The 25184-nt window shown below is 44.9% G+C and overlaps 1 protein-coding gene across 4 annotated transcripts in view; it reads right to left on the bottom strand.

Moving 5' to 3' along the window:
* Window positions 1-25184, bottom strand: part of LOC138472257 (alkaline phosphatase, tissue-nonspecific isozyme-like) — a 472404-nt gene that overhangs the window by 281639 nt on the left and 165581 nt on the right. For all 4 annotated transcript variants that reach the window (XM_069610359.1, XM_069610357.1, XM_069610360.1 and 1 more), the window contains exons 3-4: window positions 17951-18070; window positions 9885-10000 (exon numbers count right to left, since the gene is read on the bottom strand). In XM_069610359.1, coding sequence (XP_069466460.1) covers window positions 9885-10000; window positions 17951-18070 — 236 coding nt within the window. The remainder of the gene's footprint in view (window positions 1-9884; window positions 10001-17950; window positions 18071-25184) is intronic.

Raw genomic sequence — 25184 nt, 5'->3', positions numbered from 1 at the left:
CCAAGAACTGCATTACAGGATAGGGATTGGACTGGTGAAGTTCAGTGTGTGTGTGTGTGTGTGACTAATACATATGCCTTGCTAAATAAGTTGAACTATTTGTGTATGTCCCATATGGAGATTCTGGGCTTGTTAATCTCTATTCTATGTTAATTGTACTTTACAGCTAACTACCGACCTCCTAATTCTCAGCCTAACCGCTCGTTTGCGGTACCAAGAGAGAGTTAAAACCTTTGCAGGGCGGCTAAATTGGCTTCCTAGAACCGTTCCCCAGTAGTGGTCTAAACACTTAGCACAATTCTAAATGTTTTGTAAGGGTGCAGAAGGAGAAGACTGACACACAGGTGGCATTGTGATTGTTATAGAATTTTATTTAGTCAGAAATTAAAGAGGAAACCTAACTCTCCCTATCTCAACTAAAATACTAAGGGTTCTGTCAGAAGGTCTGTGTAAATCAAAAGTCCACCATCCTGTGTCAAAACCCCCACTTCTGTCCCTTGCACTTAATACTGAAATAAATAAATCAGGCCTTCTTGGTCCAGAAGAATGACTCCTTTTATCTGGACTGTGAACAAAAGATAGTTTTCAAGTTTTGGCTTCTCCTTAGGGCAATGGCTTCGTTCCCTGGGTCAAAATAGTACTTCAACACAAAAGCGCAACAGTTCAAACACCTCTCAATGGCAGATATGCTGCCTGCCTTCTAAAAGTCTGTATCACAAAGTCTTTACACTTTAGTGACCAGGAGAATGACTCGCCCCCTTCTCCTGGTATCTTGAAAGAGTTCAGCACAAAAAGGGGGAATGACTCCCTTCCCCTTGCCTTGGTTATCAGGAGAATGACTCCTTTCTCATTGTATCTTGGTTTCAGGGTTTAACAATGCCAGGCAGAATACTTTCCTTCCCCCAGCCTTTCTTCCACTTGCTTTACCACAGTTCACAACACCAGGGGGAAGGACTCCCTTCCCCTGGTCTTTCTTTCACTCGGAGGGTCCAGACCCAAGCTTCCCTCTCTCAGCTTGGGCAGACATCACTTGCTTTCTTTTGTCGGGGTTCCTAGACCCCTCTCTGGTAGCTAATAGTTTCCCTAATATTACTGTGAAGAGGGAGCTTCCCTCTGAGGCTTTATTCTTTGCACTTTGGGTCCCAGGCCCCTCTCTGGTGGCTAATGGGTTGTCACTCCCACTGTGCTGAGGGAGATTCTTTGCAATGTGAGTGCAGTGGAGAATGTGACTGCAGTTGGGCAAGTAACGTTCAGCTTTTACCTGGATCCACATACTGCTTGAACTTGGCTCGTGAAAAAAAGCCCTTTGCCGTTCCAGTCAGGTTATCAACAGTATCAGGCTTTGACTATCTTGCCTGGGAGCTGGGCTTGGCTAGCTTTGCCTGGAATCACCTTTGAAAAACCCACCTCATACGGGCGAGTGGGGCTGCAGTTAGGCGGTAAGGTGTTGTGTGAATTCTTAACTCTGCACCATTATACTGCATTGTACATTGTGCTCTATTGATCTCAAGTGTATTTCTATTGCTATCTTGATTTGATGTATGACTTGTGTAGCGGAAGAGGAATGGCCATCAACTTGCCTTTTAACTCGGTTCACATTACGGACCATTGATTATTGCAATTGGACTTCCCCTGCCCCCTTCAACAGTGGAGGCTACTCCTATGAGACAGAACTCTCCTGAAGTGGTGATGAGCTCATCTGTGAGCACACAAGTTGTGAGTTTACCCGCAGCCTATTCACATAGGAAAATCGCAGATTACTTTCGTGCTGGGACCTCGCATTCTGGGAGAATCATCTGAACGCCGTAACCCGATAACAAATGAGGTTACCATCCCGCTTGACTCAGACTGTTCGCGGTGTTCACCTGTTTCTCTTCTGTGTGGTCGGGTATTTACATCAAAATCTCCACACCAACAAACTAAGAGTCCTCTTTTCTCTATGATGAATTCACCCTTGAACATCTCTCTTTTACTGTGGTCTCATTCACGCTCACCCTCACTTTTGTCTACGCCAGCTGATCTTCCAAGCCGCAGACTTTCAACTATGTTTAAGCATCTGGATGATAGCTCGATTGGGAGGGGTACAGAGGGATGGGGAGGCGTTTTAAGCAAAATAAGTCAAGTGCTATGTGCCCTAGTTTCTCTGTACGGAGGGATTAAGCTTGAGACAAATGCTAATTCTGTTATGTTGGAATCCCTCTTATGCAAATTGAGCAATCCAATGGTTTACAGCAGACTTCAAGATTTTGTTAGTCGACAGCAAGGTCTAGTTCCTTCAGCGAACCAACTTTAATTGATGCTAATGGTGAATTAGCGACTGATGTGAATGGTTTAAATTTGGGAGTGATATCCCAAAATCAAAAGAATAACCAGTTACCTGGTGGAATCTCAACAGGCGGGAAGAGTGGGGTTGCACTTACAGCGGATTTAAATATAGTGCAAGATGCAGCTATTTCTGCCCCGCTCCTGTTCTCACAAACAGGTGAGGTCGGTAACAATGCACTGCTGGAGTTTCAAACTCCCTGTGAGCAACCAAGTGCAGATGATTCAATAACTGGGGATGCTGTTCTTTTGCCTCCTAATGAAGATGTGGAAGTGGGTGTTCCTTTATCAGTGGCAAATGTGGGGGTGGAGTGTGAGGTTTTGAGGGGAGCATTTTGTGGTTGGAAGTCGAAAAATATGCCCTTGATCAAGTATACAAAACAAAATTTCCAGGTGGTGGATTTAACGCAACCAGGCTTATCTTCTAACTTGGGAAATCTGGCTATGCATACTCGGGAGAGTAGAGTCCAAAATTCTGATCCATTTGTTATTCTGTGTGTGCCTGTAATTATCTGCAAAAATCCCTTCCCTCTGTTGTCATTGGATGCAATTTTGGATACTGAAAGAATCGTGCCCATTAACCCATTCTTAAAGAGTAATTTCTTAAACTCCGATTATGTAAGGATTTCTAATACTAGTTTAAAAGATTGGGTGTTTGTGTATCAATCTCGCACAAATGCTTTCAGTATCCTTAAAGGCACCAAGGGCAGCAAGCAGCCCACTGTAGTTTCTAGGGACAGATATTCACTTTGTCCAGAGGGGATGAGAAACAGGAACAGGTGGGCTCTTCAGCAAAGGGCAGAGCTCGACACCTAGATCAAGAGTTCTGCTTGAGAGTGTCCTCCCGGATAACAAACAGGTAGTGCTGAATCGCACTAATATACTTCGGTTGTTTGATGCAATCCCATCCCTTGAGGCTCTTAACTCTCGTGACTGAGCGTATGTATTTCTCTGACCACTTTAGAGCAGTAAAAGCTATTCACTCTATCCGTTCTAGATTGATCATGGAGGCTGTAATGAAGGAACAAAATACCAAACACATATTTGTTTTTTATGTTGTACCTTATGTGGAGAAGGGCTGGAATCAGGTCACTAACCCAGATGGGTGTGTTCCTGTGGTCTTGCCTAAGGATATTGTGATTTCTTGTGATCAGAGTTTGGGTTCGTCCAGATTGATTCAGCTATTTCCTAGCACAACCAATGTGGCAGATGTGTCAAGGGATTGGCCATGGGTTGCAGGAGCAGCAAGTAGGTGCTGAGCTCTCCCAGTCCTCCTAACAGTAAGTTTCATGATATCTGCTTCCTATCTTGGAACACCAGTGGTCATGTTCATCTTTTCACCAATCTGGCAGTGAGCTCTCCTTAAACTCAACTCGGTAGTTAATTCACAGGAAACATGGCCGATAGATGGTTGTGCACTTGCTTTTCAATTGGCTAGAAAGGGTACAACTGGATGTCTTCTGACGTTGGTCAAATCTGCCTGCATATTTTCTATAATTGAGCAGGTTGATGTTTGCTTTGCTATATTAGCTACGCATATACAAACAACACTTACTCCCACAATTGACATTTTAGTTTTGAATGTCTATTGGCATGCGTGCTATGGTAACAAAAACAGCTTTGTCGAAAGGATACTGGGATTCACCAATGAATGGCTGGATAATTGGGAGAGAGTTTAATTCTCTTCTCAGGTGATCTTAACTCCTCATGTCTGCCCCATCGATCTCTAACTGGATTGGGTGTGAATAATGAGGGGAAAGACATCTTGGTCATATCTGGTTGAAAGCTCTAACTGGAGTAGCTCTAGTGATGTTGAACTGAGCTGCTTATGGGGATGTACCAAGTCTTTTTCTATGGTTTAGGGGTGCGTCATTCAACCTTAGATTATGTATTTGTTAGTCAAGGGCTTGTGGAAAGAGGTCTTCATTTAAATATCTGTCCGACATATTATAGTGACCATTGTACATTATCTGCTAAATTGAGGCTGGGAGTAGAGTCAGGGTGTTTATGTATAAAATGGCCTTGCAGGATGGGAATTGGAAGCACACACTCATATATATGATGGTGAGATTGCTGTCCGTAAAAGAACGTTAAGGACTGCGACTAGAGTCATTCATAGATCTCTTGACCTTTCTGCATTTGAGAAATCCAGAATTATTTTAAAACTCAAACAGGCTTACAAAAATTGGGTAAGGGGACATTGTTATTTGAGGGATCAGCGTGAAGCAGAACACATGCTCTCAATCCTATTAAATAAAAACTCTCAGCCTTTTGGCAAGTACTAGTCCGGGTGGAAACAAGAGCTGGAACTCAGAGCTGGCTGGAAAATGTGTAGACTCTACCAGTTAGCTCTGTTGAAATTGAGGAAATTATTAGAACAATCAGTTCCTCAGGGGCACTTAAGTAGAGGCAACAAGAAAGCTGGAATCCTTTCTCCATTTCGAACTCTTTATCCCCATAATAGAATTAGAGGCACATTTTTACGTTTTTGTGGGAACCCATTACCGACTAGGGAGGTTTTAATGCGTTATGGACAACTTAATCCTGAAGTGAGCTTTTGTAGATTTTGTCAATAAGGAAAAGAAGTGGAAACCTTGCAGCATATTATCACAGCTTGCCCTGCATTGATCACTAAAATAATTAATTTTAGTAGATATGTTTATTTGCCTTGTGTGATTATGAGTTGGTTTGGCAGTTTTATCTCTCGGGGAGAATTAGTGCCATTGCAATCGCAGTGACTAACTGTTTGGATTCTTTGTTGCTCGATTCTCCGCTCCAATGTGTTGTACCATACATCTCAGAATGTGTTTAGTCTGTTATATTGCACTTTAGATACTTTATGAACTGATAATTGGGGTTAACCGTTTATAAGCGTAAGCACAGTGTACTTCTGATATCTTATAGGCTTTGAATAAATTTTATAGGTGGCATGTTTAATTTGTTACGTATTGTAAATGAAAGTAATACATTATTTTATAGGTCACATGTTTAATTTGTGATGTATTGGAAATGAAAGTAATCCGTTAACAGAAAATGAATTTGTTATGTAGGATGATAATGCAAATCTGTATGTTTTTAATTGTGATTTTTTAACATTGTTATAATGTGATTCATTGCTTTTATAATTGTGTATTGATATATCAAGATTGGTTAAAGGTTATTTTATAACCATATAACAATAAAGGAAAAAATAAAGTTTCCCTTTGATTCTTATTTCTTGAAACTTCAGGTCACAGACCCTGTGGAGCGTTTCATTAGCCCACCAGGTGACTTGGGATTGTGGAGGATAGTTGGTGGCGTCCCACTATCTCTGCCAACCCACTTGTGCTTCCTGTTACCTTCTGGTACCATCTGCTGCTTCGGCGTCTCTGTGGATGCTGACGCTCAGCAGTCTTGGCACAGCTTAAGGACCGCATGGCCCACCTCGCATACTAGGTCCTGCCACTGCGTCGCCACAGTCTGCCTGGGCTCACCAGTCATAGAGCTCCCGGGAACGCCTCTAGCTTCCTGCTCATGTCTCCGGTTCTCAGGCTCTGGCTAGTTCAAATCTCCCGGGTCCGACAGCTTCCTTCCTTGCTGTCCCGGGACCGGTTCGGCACCTTCTGCAGTCATCTGGTTTTTATGACAATAGATGTTTGGTAACCACTAGAATGCTCACCCTTAGTTCTTGCTGAATTCTTCATGGCTCTGCCCCTCCTCGTCTCAGTACTAGTGCTACCAGCCTCCAGTGGGTAGGATGTACTCTTCGTCTCAATACTTGGTAGGTTACTGGCTCTACACATGTACATGGGGTGGGTGGGTATGGTATCGCGGTGATACAGAAAAAATTGTGTCCTAATGTTAGAACTCCACTGCGCAACTTTATGCCGTAGATGCAGCCAACGTTTAACACATTTTAGGCATGAATTTAGCAAACAACAAATAGAATAATTCACATGCAGTCTTAAAATAATAAAGCTTCTTTTACTTCTGCAGAACAGAGCCCACCGTGCTTTGCGGGAAACCCCCTTCTTCAGGAGCAAAATGGTAATTACAATAGGTAATGATTCAATTAATGCCGATTCCACAAATACTTTTCGACAATACTAACAGATTTACACACAGACAAATTCCTGTGTAGTGCCATGTATGGAATTCTATGCGACCACATTAGTCAGTGTCCCGATCATGAGCAAATTAGATAAAAAGTGCAGAGAGTAAGACCTATAAGTGAAATGTACACGTATGAATCTCCTGTTAAGAAATTAGATAAACATTTGCATTGTCTGGGGATAGCACTGTTACCAGTGTGTTAATCCGAGTCAAAAACCTGTGTGAAGAATAAATAATCACAGGATGCGAGCCAAGGGGAGAGAGAAAAGCATGTCCGCCAACACTATTCATTCCAAGAAAGATCAAAAGATGCAGATATCTCGAAAATGAAAATAAATATACTCAGGGCAGTATAACTGTAAACTGAAACTGAAGTGGCACCTATCCAATCAAAACAGAACCATTGTCAAGAAACCCTAATGTTAAATGTGAAGGCAATTACTGTGAACAATGAATCACAAAACATACTTTTGCGGTATCTGCCAGTAAGTTACACAACAACTTATTGTAAGTGACTGAACTGCAGATAACCCAACAACTATGGTAAGTAAACAAAAGAATAAAGAAATGATTGTTAAGAAAAACATCACCTTCAACATCATCAGATCTAATTATGACTATAAAATTATGCTTACACTTTAAAAGAGGTATTCACACAATGGGACTGTGCCCATCAAGGTTTTCATCACAAAGTCAAGAGCTCCAAAGATAACTCCCCAGATCCCAAGTCCAAAAGCCTTAATTATGCCACTGCTAGTGCCCATAAAGCAGCCCAAATCGCTATAAAATGAAACATACAGCACATTCCTAATCACCTAAACTATCCCTCAATGCTGAGCGTAGTATAAACGCCCTGTAGTGAAACTCTAATCAATTGGAGCTTACCTGCTCCAGATCACACTGAGACTCGTCTCATTGAAACCAGTAGTCAAAATTGATGCGCCCATTTTGCACTTATATCAGGTCTGCATTGAGTCACAAGTTACTGCCAGGAAACGGTCCGGTCATCGGTTCATTCCCCAAAAGCCACGCAAGAATATGCCTCGGTTCCGGATTAAGCTTCCTACCTATGGTTCCCGATCAGTTTTTCGATCTTCTTGTGCTACACCAAAAACGTTTTCCCCTAAGAACAGCCGCCGTGTAGCACAGAAACGGCGTTGGTCGTTACTTTGGAGACGCGCTCCTTCAGCGTTCTTGCAGTCACGTGTATTCACACGTTAAGCCTTGCTAACTGTATCACGTGACTTTGCATCTTACTTTTGCTCCGCCTTCTCGTTTGTTCAATGCTTCTGTATTTGTGTTCTACAGCCCTTGCTACCTTGTCTTGAACTACTCTCTGAAATCATTGACCCGGCTACGTCCCACGGAACCCCCTTGTCTTGCCCTTACCTGTTGCTTGGAAAACCTGTTGCCAACTCGGACCGAATACGACCCGTTCCTCCTGCTGAACTGTACTTCTGCTGCCCGCAAGGTAACTGACTTGGAACCATCCCACGGAACTCCCTTGTCTTGCCCTTACCTGTTGTTTGGAAAACCTGTTGCCAACTCGGACCGAATACAACCCGCTCCTCCTGCTGAACTGTACTTCTGCTGCCCGCAAGGTAACCGACTTGGAACTCCTGACCATTCTACTCATCAAGCATTTAACCTTGCTTCAGTCATACATACCTACCGACTCAGTTTGTTTCCCCTGGTCTCCTGAACCGCTCTACGTGCACTACGCACATTTCATCCTCACAAATTTACCTGCTGTCTCCTGCTCCGCTGGTCTCCAGACTCACTTCAGGAATTGTTAGGCGTCTGCGTTCCGGCGGGTGCCAGGTGGTTTCTGGAACTTGGATTCTTCTTGGGAACAACACTAGGCGTCCTCATGCCACGGGTGTCAGGTGGATCATTGCTTCACTGGATTGGCACTTATCCTGGGAACATTTCTAGGCGTCCTCGTTACGGCGGGCGTCAGGTGGATCATTGCTTCACGGGAACTCTGACATTTTCTACTGGTAACATTCCATCTCAGTTTCACTTCATCCTTCATTCCCTTCCCTGGTCCTATGGTAAGAATTGTGTTCATTATTCTCTCGTTGTGACTTGCTACCGTTTTCTTGGTTTACTCAACCTATCTACCATTATCTATTTCCATAGGATACATCCATACTCAACTCAGGATCATTGACCTTGTAATGGAGTCTTGTTTTCTAAACAAGGTATTTGTTTTGTGATTCTGCTGGTTAACTGTTTATGTGTTCACGCTGGTACTAATCTTGGCCTTCCTTTACAGGTCAGCGGTATCCTGTGATGTCCATCCATCTTTAGGTCAATTAACTTCTCAGGTGGTTGTGTTTACATCCCTGAGGGGTACATTGGCAGAAAGAACTCATTGGCTACACGACGGGTTCAACTGCTGGAACAGAACTCCTGCCAGGAATTCTACAGAGCTCTGACAGTTACATAAACAAAATGTGATGAATCAGTCGAAGAACCATGAACAGAATTCAGTAATGTAAATGCACAACAGTAACGAGTGTAGAAATTACGGACATGCACTTCTAATACATCTTGTGAAATAACAAGAAAAACGAATAAAACCCTGTGAGACAACAGAGTAAAATTATACACTCACCTGTATTTTGGTAAAGAGGAACTGTACATTTTACACAGAATAGCTTTTGTTTTTGTGACATGGGCTCTTCCAAATGCCACTTTTGTGAAAAGGTTAAAGATCGGGTTCATAGAGCAACACAAGAATCCCAATCTTTAGTCTCCCGGTTTCCTTTGGATAACTTACTCCCAAAACCTCTGTGCTTACTTCCTGTGTCAGTCATAGGTTTGTTACAATAATATTTTAGCTACCTACTTATTTGGTATCAACCATTTTATATGCACTTCATTTTCATAATTTTAACATCTGGATGTCAATCGCTGGCTTTTGTCAAGCCCTCAACGACGAGCAGGTGCTCCCAAGCTGAGCCCTCTTCATGCCTCCCAAACATGTTACAGGATCCAGCTGGTGAGTATGGATACACATTTATGTCCATAACTCAGGTGTGGTCCGGCTCCAACCCACCCAGGCGCCACCTTTATGATCACCCGTCAAGTCTAAAATATGTCTGCACCTAGGACTGGAATTGCGACAGTGAGAAAAGTCATCAGGACTCCGGGCAGCAGTTCCTTTTAATCGTTGGTTATCATTTCTGACCGGTAGGCTCCGAAACTCCGTTTTGTCCGCACCCCTCCTGAGCTCAAGATGATGTTCCGGTCTCACAAATTTGCCAAGAACCCACTTCCAGAGGATCTCTCCAACTTGGCAACAGGCGGGAAGAGTACATTAGATGGTTTTAGGGGGGCTATTTATCAGTCACACAAGAATATCACATGCTTTTTTTTTATTGTGTCACTGGCGGGCTGCCAGATACATTCTCCCTGTATCTTAATCAAAGTTGTGGGGGAAAAAAGGAAGCTGCAAGGCTTACCTTGGACAGAGCAACAAAAGGAAACTTCTCCATCTCCAGCTGGAAGTCCTCTCCTGGCTGATTCGCCAACTGTCCTTTCAGGATGCGGGTGGCAGTCACTGTGGAGACTCCCATCCCTGAAAACAGAACAAAACAGAAGAATTGAAACAAAACGGCTCACATGATCACTGGCCATCCTGAACTCACATATATCTGCAATATCTCTTGTTTTTTTTTTTTAATTTAATGGTCGACTTGGCCTCTCCTTGCATACTCTGAGAATTACCGAGATTGGAGGTCTTCCCCAACTGTATTGGGAGTGTGGGGGCGAGAGGTGAGGCTGAAGGGTGGTGGTCCTCTTCAAGGTTGAAGATTGTATTTTGAAGTTAATTCCTGGAAAGACTTGTTAAAATATGTATGTGGTCCATATAGGATTAGTTCCTGCGGAACACATGAGTGTGGTAAGTTGCTCATTGCACTTTAAATAGATTGTCACTCACAAAGTATGGCCTTTCTCGAAATGAAGAGGTTGTCCCAAGAATGGTGCAGCTGAAAGGATAGAAGTTTTTGGCAGCGTCAAAAACATCAGCAGCTTCCGACTAGTGACGGACTCTGCTCCAGTCGGCTTTTAAATGCCTCGGCATGCTGTGCAATTTCCCACCTCACACAACCTTGTCAGACACAGTCTTAGGAAGTGATCCCTTCCAACGGGCAACAACTCCAACCCACAGCGAAAGCCCGAGTCTACCTGCCGAGTTGCCAAATCCTGAGCAGAGGAAGAGATGTGGGGGTTCATTGATGGAGAAGGCCAGGTGAGAACATCAACTCATTCAACGCAGCATGTGTTCACAACCTTAAGAATGCTTTGTTAGGTGGTTGGGACACTTGTGGGTAGTACAAACAAAAAAAAAGTTTTATAGTGAAAAATCTGCTACTAAATGTTCTGATTAATGATCTACTGTAAGAGAACAACCACTCCGTGATCTGCCTACAAGCGCTACATACACAAACAGCAATATTGTGCTACAATTTAAGGGATAAATAATGATAATGATGTGTTATTTATATAGCTCTTTCACCAAAGAGCTTTCAATAGAACATATTTACATACAGTATCACCCATCCGAAGTTGGGGCTCTTATCGACCGCGGTAGGATGAAAGGCCGAGTTGGCCATGCCAGGAGTCGAACCTGCGACCTGCAGATCACACACAGATTGCAGCGCTCAACCAGCGGAGCTATCTCAACACCTTAAATGCAAGGTTTGTGAATATTTCCTTAATTATTCAAAAATTATTTGGGAACAGAATTGTGTGTGCCTTTTAAATGTTTTTAGGAGGAACAATAGAATATTGATGAACATGCAAGTTAATTTTGGATTCAAAATTGTGAACATCTTTTTTAATTGAATAATAAAGCAATATGCCCCGAGCGTCGAGGGCATTACCAACTCTCAGACCTTCCAGGATTTTGCGGCATGAAATGGCAAATTTTGCGGCACAAACCTTTATTTATTGCGGCATTTTTGCCGGACATTTTGTATTAACTGGAGTGTGTAAGATTGCCACATTGCAGGACATAGGCAGAGTGCAAGGCTACAAGAGAGCCAGGGTATCATTATTATGTATCTTTTGTATTAATTTAATAGGAAGAGTCCCAGATGTCTCTGGCTTGGCAGAACAGTGTTTGATTTGGCTACATTTCTGGTTTAATGTTCATGCCTATTTAATAGTATTTCAAAAAAGGTAGCAGGCGCTCCTCTCCAGAAAGAACATGGCATGATTACCTGTTCTGAGATGAGAGTTTGCAGCACATGCTTTTTGCTCACTGTACCTTTCACAGATGGGAAATATCCATTTGCATATCAGTCTTTGTCCCGCCCACATGGGCAGTCCAGCACCGAAACGCTATGGCAATTCCTCTCTGAACAAGAGTACCAAAAGTAACCCCATACACGTGTTATCATGCCATGTTCTTTCTGGAGAGGAGCGCCTGCTACCTTCTTTGAACTATTTAATAATATTAACTAAATTGATCATTATAAATTGTAATGCTGAAAATATTCCCCTTCTATGTTCTCCAATCCCCCAAACACCCACACACCTCTCTCACCAACACACATCTCACCAACTGTCCATCCCAACTTACATTCCTTAACCTCTCACTCTGTCATACAAATACTTACGTGCTATGTCACACTGTCAAGTCACAATTTGCACTGCCGAGCCCCTGCCACACTCCAAATCATACTCCCAACTCACACCTTACACTCTACAATTCCTCCCGCAATATACAGTTTCATTCTTTTGTGCTGCTTCTGCATCTTGCATCCTTTCTCCGATTCTATCACACTCTTCCCTCATCCTTTTTCCCAATCTGCAGCTCGCTGCCTCTTTCTGGCCAACCGCTTCCTCTCTGCTTTCTGGCTCACTGACCACACGCTCCCTCTACTTTTTGTACCTCTGCTCGCTCTTAGATTTCTGGCCCACCGCATCACTGCTTCCTCTGCTCTCTTGTGCTGCGCTTCCTCCTCTGACCCACTGCTCTCCCTTTGCTTTCTTGCCTATCACTTCACATCTCACCCATCACTCTCCCTCTTTCATAGTGTAACCATTTTTTTATTTTTTTTAAAATGTAGATTTTGACCCAGTTCCTCAAATAGTGGGGCATTTAAAAAAAGAACGGAGGATATGCTATTTTTAGACAACCCATTTTTGGAAATGAGCAGGTCACTTTATTCTCAAAGGTGACCGGCGCATTTCCACAGGCTTGAGCTGTAGCGCAAATTGTGCGCTGGCCAGCTGCCTTGAATGGTGTTCTGGGTTGTTTGACCGAAGTGTAATTATTTGCGGCAGAATTGACCGTAGTCAATTTCGCTGCAAATTGATTTGCACGTTAGCCAAACAACCCAAAATGTACCTTTCACCACCACCCCATCCCCTCCCCTACTTAACTGCTTGGTCGCTGCCACTTCCCCTGTAACCCTGCGGTGCCAGATCCGTCCCTCTAACGTGGGTCGGATCCGACTCCGCAGGGTCCCTTTTTTGTTATTTTCTTTTTTTTTGTCCCCGGCTCCAATTTTGAGGAAAAAGGGGAAAACACTTCTGCAATCACCCGAGACCAAAAAAGCTGAACATGGGGAGCGGGTGACACCCACGCAACACATGTTCAGTATTTATAAAAATGGATCGAATAGTACTGGACGAAATAGGTCAAACTGTAACATTCGATACATTTTTGTCATCAAAATGGGCAGTACTTTGAATAGAATTGCTCTCCAGACAGTGTTCTGCAAGCTCCTAGCGCCTTTCACAGGGACAGGCCCTCCAGGTGCCTGCCGCTGTAAAATGCGACCCAAAAAATGCATTTTTATCCTGTTTGAGGAACAGAAATGCAAGCGGCACAGCAGCGGTTCATACCTTAAAAGAAATGCATGACAGGGTCAGGAAAGACCCTGCCATGCAGTGGCAGCCCCACATCCCGTGCGCATAGGGTTGCCTACAATTTCTGCACATTTAAAAGTGCATCTTGCTTGGAAATGAGAGATGCGCTTTTAAATTGACAAAAACGCCACTTTATTTGATCAAGGAGGTGAAAAAGGCCATCTGAATGGGCGCGCATATAGAATGTGCCCATTCATGTGTCCCTTGTGAATTGGGCTGCACTTTTTTGGTGCGCAAGTGATGAGATGTGTTAGCGCATTTCATTACTTGTGTAAAAAAAAGTTGAGAACTTGTCACCCCGAGTATTATTTTTTTTAAAACAGTAATTTTTGCAGATTACTTAAAAAAAAAGTTAAACATTTTTTTTTTTTTTTAAAGATGCAATTTTTGCACAAAACGGCCGTTTTTGCGGCATTTTGCGCAAAACGGCCGTTTTCGCGGCATTTTGCGGGATCGCAAAATCGCTATAAGCTGGAGGGTCTGGGTAATGCCCCGGGGCCCATAGTTATAACGAAGGCCTCGGGGCATTACCAGAGTCGGTAATGCCCCCGCCGCGAGGGGGGCATATAGCTATTAGTACCCCGGCCCACAAAAACTGCGTAACCGGGGCACTAAAAGCTTTTTTTTTTTTTCCCGAAACGCTGCAGCGTTTCAAAAAAAAAAAAATTAACGACAAAGGAAATGGCCACCGGGAAAGGGAAAACCGAGTCAGTTTTCCCTTTCCATGGCGGCCATCGGGAGCATACGCGCTGGAAACAGAAGCGTTTCCAGCGCGTCCTCTCCCGGAAAAAAAAAGAAGTTAAGTGCGGTTGGGAGGGCGGAAGGGAGGGGAAGGGGAAAAAAACGTAGAAAAAAAAAACAAAAACATACCTGGTTCCCCGGCGGGGGATGATGGAAGCCTCCAGCCGTGTGGCGGCCCGGAGCGGGGATGGCCCCGGGGCCCAAGGGATAGAAGGTAAGTGGGGTGGGGAGGGCAGGGAGGTGGGATCCCTGAGTCACCCCACATAATGATATGATATTTGATTTGTATCGCGCTCATACATAAGTGTTTCAGAGCGCAACGAGGCAAGGGAGGCAAGGGAGGGGAACAATGGAAGACAAAACATCGATCTTACTAGGGCCAGTTACATTGAGGAAAGTGCAAGGGAGAGGGGGGAAACGGAAAGTTCTGAGCAAAGGATACAACAATACAAAAAGGTAGTGCAGCCAGCAAGGTGGCAAGTGCAGGCTTTGAGCCAGACAGGTGGTGTCTGGTAAGTGCCGTTAAGGGGACTGTAGGGTAACAGATACATACCCAAGTGCAAGGGTTGCCAGGGGCAGTGCAGTGAGTGGCTGGGTGGGCAAAGACCTGGGCCCGATATCATAGGGTAAACCAGGTGCACTGCGCCGAAGCAGACAGATCAGCAGGGGAGCGGGAGAGCAAAGGCAGAAGCAAAGAGGAAGCTTTGAGGCTAGAAAGGTGAGCCAAATATGTAAGACACTCCCTAGGGGTCTGGGCAAGTGGAACCTCACTGGGAGCGAATCCCCATTAGGGGACAAGGACTCCTGCTTCTGTAAGGAAACGCCCTGGATCAGCCACATGATCAGAACATATGGGACTGATTCCTGGGAAGAAGAATGCAAAATCCTGATATGTGGCTGTGGCCAATGCTGAAGCAGAACTAGCAGAGAATTTAAAAGATGTCCCTTTAAGAGTCTTGCACTTGACTGAGATGAGCAGAGGAGTAGAGAGTATTGGACACAAGGCAATACCCTGAAGTGATCACACCAAGAAGGGGCAGGGTTGAGACTAGCCACAGAGCCGAACAGCCATGGATCGCCAAAACGAGATGCCGGGAGGCCAGCAAGCAAGGCACTGGGGAAACCGCTGCCCAAAAGAGAAGAGGTATCCAGGACCGGGTGGTGGTGTGACCACAAGCAAATCATTGTGGGCAAAGTGCTCGCACAACAATACCAAGACCATCGCTGCTGGGAACGAGCAGTGTTACCGGTGGTCCGAATCTGAAGGCAGCAACCCAAAGGGAAGTCGAGGTCAGAACGCTGAAGAAAGCTGATCAAGAGGAACAGAGTTCCGAGAAGAATACCGGAGTGAGTGCCGAGCCCTGCAAGGTTCCCAAACTCGCCTGAAGGTACCGGGAATACGGGAAAAGCATTAGGCAGCATGGGAAGAAATACATGAAGAGTACATCTCATCCCAGTCATAAAGACGAGTCAAGAGGAATGCAACAGTTGAATTACCAATGCAAAAGGGATCTAGAGCCAATACCCTGTAAGGGGAATAACATACATGAAGTGTGCAACTCGTCCTATCCCCAAAGAAGATACACAAGGACTACAGATGTTTAACTGGCAATATGGAAAACTCGTAGAGCGAATACCAGATAAACCCAACAGGGTAATAGAGGGAGACTGGAGACAAATACTTGGGAGGAAGGGATACAGTCTCATAAACCAAGACAGTATGGGAATAGAAAAGAAAGCACTGAAGAAAGATCCCAGGTGAGAGACATTTTACAAGGGGATCAAGTCCCATGTAATTTAATCAAGGGTGACTATAAAACAAGAGACAAATGTGTGCAAAGGTATGTAAAGACTCACTGGCCACAAGATATCCTTAAAGAAAGCAAACAACTCAGGAGTGTTGTCCAGGAATGAATAGAGCTCATGCAGGAGATATCCAGGGGTTATTGAAGATTGGATTAAAAGACTATTTCCACTTTTTATAGAGACTACTGATGAAATCACCAACCCAAGAGAAGAAGGATCTTCTTTTGTACGAGTCTCAGTTGTTTATTTTAGTGGTAGGGTCAGGTAGAGTTATGTTTGTACCACGGAAATAGGACTTCCTGATGACTGAGCACCCTTAGTTCTTTTAGTTTGGTTGGGTGAACCCTTTAGCGATAGGAAAAGCTAGGCGTTATCTATATAATTTCTTTATAAACCACTAAAATGTGTGACTCCTTCTTCCGACCCGTCAAAGAGCTTGGGAGCTGCGTGTGCAAGGGCTCTTCTGGTCAGGTCCAGGAGCAGAGTGCAACCCTTGGTGATGGAGAAATGCAAGCTTTGCCAATGCAGCCCTCTTCACAACACTTTACAGGACAGGTGAAGGAGAGTTCCAGCGGCAACCACCGCACATATGACAGCAGGTGTCCATTTAGTCCATGTTATAGAAGTCTTTCCAGGACAGGATCCCTTGTGGCTGAAATCCGTCAGAAAAGCGAGTTATACCACAAACTGGCAGCCACCAAAGAAGCTGCTGCAAACGCAGAAAGGTGACGATTCTAGTGAGGTAGCCCACTGGAGAACTGGACAGTCCACTGGGTGGTCCTGGACATTTCTGAAGGCTCAGGATGGCTGGATCCTCAAGAACATGTCGAGATTGGTTGATCCCACCAGCCCAGGGTTTGAAGCATCACACAGGGCCTAGCAGGTAGGTAGTCCAACAAGGCTTCACAGGGCCAGACGCAGGAAGGGATGCTGTGCCTCAGGAGTCCTCTATGGATCTTCAGTTGGCTGTTCTTGGAGGGATTCTTGGCTCCAAAGCTGATCTAAATGAGTGGCTGCAGGAGTCCTCATCTCATCCAAAATCCAACCTGAAAGCAAGTCGAAGCCCACCAATGGTAATCTGCACCATTCAAAGAGCCAGTAGTTGTCCAGTGAGGGACAACTATTGGTTTCACTCATGCCCCAGACCTAGACTCACTTGCACCCTGGATGTGGAGTTGGACCAGACAGTCCCTCTCACGTCCTGGGTGTCTGACACACACACGCTAACAGACACACACTGACAGACACACACACCACCAGCCAATGAAGGCTGCAGATTCCCGAGCAAGTGCGTGATCTTATATGGGATTTCCTGACTTGGCAAGGCAGGAAGAAGGCCAAACAACAATATGGCCAAAGAACAAGCGAGAATCTTGCGGCATGGCCATTTCAGGGAACTTGCTAAGTTTAGAAGTCATCTGCGGTAAACGCGAATGTACACACTAGAAACAACACACAAATAATAAAAATATAATTGCTGTCACCAGCTTGTCTTTAGGTGCATATAAAAGTAACCAAAAACCCTAAATTTAAAAGGCTAGGGTGATGCAAAAGTATCCCCATTGCATGTCCCCACAGATGTTGTGCGCAATGTTAAAGTTACAAAAGTGTAAAAGTCAAAAGGGAAACAGTTTCTCAGTGTGGATAGTCGGATGGACTGATCCGTTTCCCTATAACTAATTAGCAAAAGGCAGGGGAAGTGAAGCTGAAGACTTTACTTCCCCCTCAAAAAGTCAGAATAGGCTCAAAAACAAAGCAAAATGATTGAGGGTTCATAGAAAATATAAAGGGAAAGTTGCCAAAAGAGAAATCTTTCCTAGCGGCACTTCTGACTTATGAATGAGGGAGTGTATTCATGCAGAAGCATGACATCCAACCATCAAAGGCTTGAATATTATACACGGACATACTGGGAGCCAGTGTGGTTCACCCACAACAGCAGCCTAGCGTCCACGCTCTGTAGGCGCTGGAGCTGGAAATCAGTTGTCCCAAGAAGATGTCATTCCAGTAGTCAATACATGAGAAGAATGGGGCTGGAAAAGAGGAGCGTATACTCATTATACCGGATCATAACCTAAGAAAGAGAACACATACGTACCATCTCCAAGGAACATGATGACATTTCTGGCAATGTTGGTGTTAAGCTTCTGGAGCTTCAGGGCCCGTTGCAGTGTCTGCTGTGCCTGGTCTCTCCAATAAGTCGAACTCTTCTCTTTTTCTAGACATAAAAACCCACACACATTAGACTGTATCAACAAATAGACACACATGCACAGGAATGGACACACACAAATACACCCCCACTTTGGATGACCCATCCTACCCCATCTAGAGAGGAAGATTTCCATCATGACAGTGGGCGCTAGAGACAACCGTGCCATTTCTGTGTTCGCTGGCAAAGTCAATTAGCGTACCCAGATGGCAAAGGGTACCTTGCATGCGCTTGACCTTCCTTTTCCTCAGCTTCCCCTTACCTTTCCATTCACGATCTCAATGGATACAAAAGGACGTGGGGGAGGGGAGGGTCAAACGCAAACAAACATGAGATGAGCTGTGCATGCCATCCTCTCGACTCCACCCATATTGCCAGAGCAAAGGATGCCCAAATAGTGCCAGGGGTACATTTGCAAGAGGAAGAAGAGTGCAAAGTGCATGGAGAGGATTGAACACGCCTGGGTATATGATAAATGAATGTACAATCCTCAGCCAGACTAAAGGCAGCACAAGTAGCAGCACTTTCCAGCTGTGGTGCGTGCTGAAGCTACTGGTGATGCTATGAAACTGGGGAGCAGTCGGGGGACACAGGGGTAATATTAAACACGTTTTAATGGACTGAGTATGCACTTCATGGAACAGACAGAGGAACAAGAAAACAAAATCCGATCGTAAAGGGTAAGACCACATAAGATCCACAAGGCAGGAGAAGGGATTGGGTGGCCGATGGACAGAGCAAATGGAGTCAGTGGTCATTGAAAACCATCACATGCTGTTTCAATAGTTCTCTCTACTGGACCATCAGTCTGCAGATCAAAAGCAGCAAACGCACCTCGGTCAACCCTGAGCGACCACTTGCTAGTCGACTTAGACTGACAATTTCTTAGACTGACAATTTGCTCTGGACTTTGATGAAGAGCATGTGAAGACAAGAGACGGAAAGTCTTGATGTGTCCCTCTCCTCCTGCATCTCCAGTCAACTGCCTGGGACCACCAGCAGAGGGAGGCTGTACAAGAAAACAGCTAGCAGTGATACAAGAGGAGAGAAAGCGGGAGGATGGTGGGAGAGAGGAAATCAGGACAGGACAGATCTTCCTCTGGGTGCACAAGAAATGTGCACAATAGAGGGACCTAGCACCGGAAGAAAAAAGTAGAAGCGAGAAAACAACATCACCACTGCAAAATAGGAAGGAGGGACAAACAAGACCGGGCAAAAAGAAAATGTGTGGGGGTGCTCGTGATGCAGACATGTTCAAGCCATGAAGTGTCAAGATGTCCGGCAGGTTCTGGAACCTGCGGAGTCAATCCAAGAAACAATACGGGGAGTATGTGCTTCTTTCTTATCGTCATGGACTCCAAAAGAAATGGAGTCATCACTCTCTGGCGGTGGACTTGTGAAGATCCCCGTGGTTATACCAGTCCATCCAAGGCACTGGACAGGTCAAACCATTTGAAGGAATTACAGTTTGCGGCATCTGCCGAGCACACAGGATGACAGCGGCACTCTGCAGCTCTTTCGACATAGCACACACTACCACTCTCTCTTTGGAGAACTTTGAGAAGACAAAGAGGAGCGCTGCATCTAGACTCCCTTTTCTTGGTGTGACCCAGAAGTTTCACTTTTATTACCTCCCCTTTTGTGGAAAACGGGTTGCTCGACACCCTTGGTGGAACAAAAACGCCTGTTTACTTCAGTTTGTGCCTCCTCAATGTTCTCACCTACCGCTTCGATGGGCACAATATTCAAGATTTGAAGTTCACCCCCAAATTCTAACAGAGTGCCTCTGGGACTGTGCCACTTCTGCCCCAAACTGGGGAACTTTGGTTACTGAATGGCATATACAACGGCATATGTAGAGAAGCTTCTTGACTTTAAACACCCACCTTATGACTCTCAGGTAAAGCACTCTAAACACAATCCCTCCGCTTAGTGCCATTTTCTTGGGGACGGTAGCATGATGCCACAGGATGCCAGGAATTTCTTCATCTCGGCCAACGTCCATTGTACATGGTTAGAAAATAGTTTTTTGCAGCTTTCCTCCCCTAGACTTGTATAGGACACTTTCTTTTTGCCTTGTTTGAACTCCTGACCGGACATTTTGGATGAAAGTAAAGTATTCTGCTTTACTTCCCATGCTCTGTTCACATTTTAGTGGGGGGCGGCGGGGCTGATTAGTCCATAAGACTAACAGTCCTGAAAGACTATGGCCCTCATCATGAGGTTGCTGGTAAGCCGTCAGTACTTTCGGCGGCTTACCGGCAACCTCGGCTTAACGTTTCCACTGCCCGGTTTCCCAATATTACCGGGATATTACAGGCGGCAGATGAACGGAAAGTTCCCATTACATGGATTCGCCTTTGGACTCCATGGATTGGGAACCACTGAAGCACCGACACCATTGTTAACAGGGCAGGTGCTTTCGTGATTTTTCTGCCGGTAGTTCACTGTCCCTACCGACAGACTCGAAGTAACTCAGACTGGAAACCATGTCGGAGCCGGTAGTACCAGCCGTTTTACTGGAATTTTTTCCAGACCGGGTCACTCATAGTGAGGCCCTATATCTCCCTCTAGGGATTTCTTATATTTTTACAACTGCCTGTATCACCCTAAAGTGAATTACAGTTACGAAACTTCATATCCTTATATTGTTTTGGGTTACAAATACAATATGTCCAGTATGGCCTGGTGGCAGTGGTTGTTTTCCTACCATGTTTTGAGTTTTTACACATGCACATTTACCCCCAAATGGCTACTAAGAGTGGCTAGCACCTTAAAATGGCAGTGCCATCTGATGTTTGCCTATCATTTGGCCATATTTTTTTTTTGTTTTGTTTTTTTTGTTTATTAACCCAATTTGGGTTTTTTACAAAATCGATATGCCATGGCGAACTGTATTTCGTCTTATCGAGGCTACTCAAGACACCACTCAAAGGACCGCAGGTCCGGTTTAACATTCAGGTTCGGGCGTCAGCTTTGAAGAAATGGAAGAAGCGGGACCAAGAGCACTTGCTTTCGCAAGGGCTACTTCGAGAACTTTGGCTGCCGCTCTAGGCCATCTCGTAGAATCGCCCGCAATCAGTCGAAACCATATTGTTTCTTCATCAAGTGTCGTAGGGCAGGTGACGAGTGGTGCCAGGTGAGCCCGCCTTTCTGCCGCGAGTCCTGCGCAGGAGGTGAGGAGATGTCGGACTGACTCTATTTGGTCAGCTAGGCCACAAACCCGGCAGTTTGATGTTTCTGCAAGGGCTCTGGTGGCCAGGATTTCTCTAGTGTGAAGTAGGTTTAAGCGGGCCCGCATAAGTAATTTTCTCAGCTTTTTCTCAGGGAATTTTTCACAGTATCTCAGCGGGACCTTTGGCCGGTTGTGAGTTGGTGGCAGATCTTTTAGAGATTTATACTGGAGTATTTTTTCGTTGGTATGTATCCAGTCTTGTTGTGAAAGTTTTAACTTAACTCGTCCAGGGTTTGAGATGAGGAGGTCTTCACTGCAGAGGACTTCATCTAGTTTTTCCTCAATTTTGTTTGCCCAATTCATTAGAGGTAAGCAAGTTCCTTTGTTCAATTCAGCTTCTACTATTCGAAAGATCGGGAGGATGACAGAAGTCCGTATTATTCTGTAGAGTAGAATTGCACTTTGGAGTACTACCGAGGCTAGTGATTGGAGGCCAAGGTCGCGACGAATGGCTGGCATGGGGGCTGAAGCTGGAAGACCGAAAACCGATTTCCAAAGATAGCCTTCAAGTCTTGACCAGAATTCCTCAAGTAGGTTTAGATTGGCTGCCATGCCGTATGTTATTGCAGGGACTACCTTGGTTTTGTAGAATTGTAGTACAGGTGTCCATGAGAACTTGCCAAATTTTCTGTCTACTGCTCGAGATTGGGCTGTTAGGTTTCTCATCTTTGCCCATAGTGAGGCTTGAAGTGAGTTTTCATTCAGAGAGTTGTCTAATTGCACGCCCACATATTTAAATTCATCGACCACTTCGATTATTGTTTCCTCAAGGAACCAGCTGGGACTTAACATGGCTTTTTTTGCGTTTTTTGAGAAGGACAAGATTTTCGTTTTGTTTTTGTTAATTTGGAGATTGTTTTCTTCCATGTATTTGGACAGATTTGTTAGTTGTCTTTGGAGGCCAATCGCAGTCTGGTCCATCAAGATCAGGTCATCTGCGTACCAGAGTCTTGAGACTTTCGATGTGCCCACTTGAGGGGGAAACGATCTTAGTGTTTTTTTCCGAGTCTTGGAAGTCCCCGATGAAGGCAATAAACAGGGCTGGGGCCAGGGGGCAGCCCTGTTTTACACCGCGTTCTGTGAAGATCTGATCCGAAAGTACTCCTTGCTGGTTTAGGCGGACTCTGAGCGAAGTGGTTGCGTGTAGTGCCATTATCGGTGCAAGAATCGGAGCCGGACATTTCCAGGTAGATAGCTTTTTCCACAGTTTTTCCCGATCTACTAAGTCAAAGGCCTGGGAAAGGTCCACCATTGCCATGTGGACCTTCGGTGCTCCTCTCTTTGCTTTTGCTTTGATAATGTTAAAAATTAGCAGATTGATCGCCGTCCCAGCTCCCTTCTGGAAGCCTGTTTGGAAGATGTCGGCTGCCGGGGAGGAGCTTGCCCAGTCCTTAAAGCGGCGTAGTAGCAGCGACGCATAAATCTTCCTTATGATATCAAGTAAGACTATGGGTCTGTAGTTGGCCGCGGTACTTCTGTCGCCTTTTTTGTAGATGGGCACCAGTACTGCCTCTGTCCAGGTTTTGGGAATTTGTTTGATTTTTTGAGCTTGATTGAATATTTCACCAATAGCTCGTGCCCACGCCAGTGGATGTTTCTTCAGGTCGGTATTCGTCTGGCCCCGGGGCCCTCGAAGATTTGAGATTCATGATCACTTCCCTAATGTCGTCGGTAGATGATAAGGGGATCCATGGAGAATCAGGGAGAGCTGCTTGCGACAGAGATGAGGTCGAGGGACTGCGGTATAGCTCCGTGAAATGCTGGATCCACCTTTGCTCAGGGACGCAGCTAGAGAGTGAATTTGCCCTTTGTCCATTTATTGATTTTAATAGCGACCAAAAGTCACAAGTTTTTCTTGTAGCCCAAGTGTGTAGCATTGCTTCGGCATCGTTCTGGTATATTTGCAGTCGCTGTTGTTTTAGCCACGATTTGTAGAGCCTATATTCTGATAGATATGCGGTCCAGGTTTCTGGGGAGTCTGTTTTTAGAGCCATTTTTTTTAGTTTGTTTACTCTCTGCCTTTTTGTCGCCACTTCTTTATTGAATGAGTGCGTGTGCGTGCGTGGGCTGACCGGGATTTTTCCCCGCAAAGTTCACTTTGTGGGGGGCCAAGAGGGAGACGTACTCCGGTCTTTTGTCGCATTTCTCATCCCTTACTTGAGCAAATTTCATGGAAATATTGGACGCAAAGGATCTTACATTGTCGGATGTTAGGCGAAGTCTGTTTTGTCGCAGGTTTGACTCAATGGCTGCTGGGTAAAGAGATCTTGTTACAGCTGTCCCGTTCCACGACATTTTGAGAAGATTGTGATCACTTTCCTTTGTTTTTATAACTGTGAAGTCGCTGAAATAAGGTATCAGCCCTTCTGTGATAAAAATATAATCCAGAGTGGCGGCCGAACTCAATCTTTCCCACGTTGGAATTCGGGACCTTTGGTCTCGAAGAGATGACATGTTATGGAACTTTCTCATTTTCATTAGGAGGCACCATGCCCGTCCTCTTTCATCCATCGTTGGTTTGGGACTTTGTTCGTCTTTCATTTTTCCTTCGCATTTGGCGTTCAGGTCGCCACAGATTATGATATTTAGAACTTTTCGCTCCACCGTCAGGTCATCAATTTGGTTGGCAACCATGGTACAAAACTCAGTAGTACTAGTTTTGGCCGGGTTCCAGTACACATTTATTATGCCTAGTTCCGAGTTTATCCAAACGTCTCTGGTTTGATCTTGGTGGAACCATGAAGTCAGCGTAGTTAGCATTCCGTAGGCCTCTGCTATTTTTCCCTTGGGTGTGATCCCGGAGCCTAGACAGATTGCTGTTAGTACGCCTCCAGAGGGGCGGCCTAGGATAGACTTGGATGCTGCAGAGGCTTCTATTACATAGCCGTCCATGGAGGGCTTATGAACCAGCGATGTTTCTTGTAAGCATATCAGCTCGAAAGTGCTCAGGAGTACATCACTTGGCGTGGTTAGGTGCCGGTACCCTCTCATATTCCAGGATGCCATGTGTAGGGTGCTCTTTGTTCGAAGATTTGAGGGACCGGTATTGAGCTTCTTTGTAGAATTCGGTCCCTTTGTTTGTTGCTATTTCTTTTGGTTTCGAGAAAAGGTGTCCGTGATCCATCTCCATGGTTTGGGTGCAGATGGCGCACTCAGTTCTTTTCTGGATCTAATCTCTCTTGTATTTTCAGTCCTAGACTCTCTTTGATCTCTTTTCTCCTGATTTTCTTGGGTTTTTAATGTAACATGGTTTTTGCCTGGACTGGTAATTGGTGGAGTAGTTTGGTTATATCGCCATCGCCGTTCGGTGCCATATGTCAGGTTTTCACTCCTCGGGGTCTTCTGTGCGTATCTTTCTCTCCGTCGTTCCATGCCCTGGTTTGAGCATTCCCTTTTGTCTCTCGTTCTGTCAGGATTGTCCTTTGGTAGCTTCTGGAGGAGATGTAGTTTGAGGCCCAGTTTGTGAAGGTCTTTTTGGACTTCCGTTCTGAGCTCCATCGCTACTTTACTTCTTACATGGAGGTAAGCTTTCGCTCTATGTTCGCGATGGTAAGGTTCGACCAATATTAAGTCGTCCGATCTTAGGTGGCGGAGCTTGTCTATTTTTCCCAGTCTATTTAAGACTGTTCTGCGATTTAGAACCAGGTAGCTGTCCTTGGCCGAAATTTGTTCCAGCTTGAAGAGTAGTGCCTCTTCGAGTTTTCTATCTTTATTTGCGACAGCCTCCTGGAAACGTCTCGGCTCCTTCCTAGAATGAAGTCGCGGTCTATCGGCGTGATGTGATCTGTTGTATTTTTGATCTTGATCTTTTCGTGACTCGTGTTTAAAATTTTCATTTGTATTCTTTAGATTTCTTAAAGCTTCTAGTGCAGTAGACGGGGAGTT

The sequence above is a fragment of the Ambystoma mexicanum genome, chromosome 8 (assembly GCF_040938575.1).
Source record: "Ambystoma mexicanum isolate Mex_15411 chromosome 8, UKY_AmexF1_1, whole genome shotgun sequence".
In the NCBI taxonomy this organism is placed as follows: Eukaryota; Metazoa; Chordata; class Amphibia; order Caudata; family Ambystomatidae; genus Ambystoma; species Ambystoma mexicanum.
The sequence above is the reverse complement of the archived record's forward strand: the minus strand, read 5'-3'. Positions and strand labels throughout refer to the sequence as shown.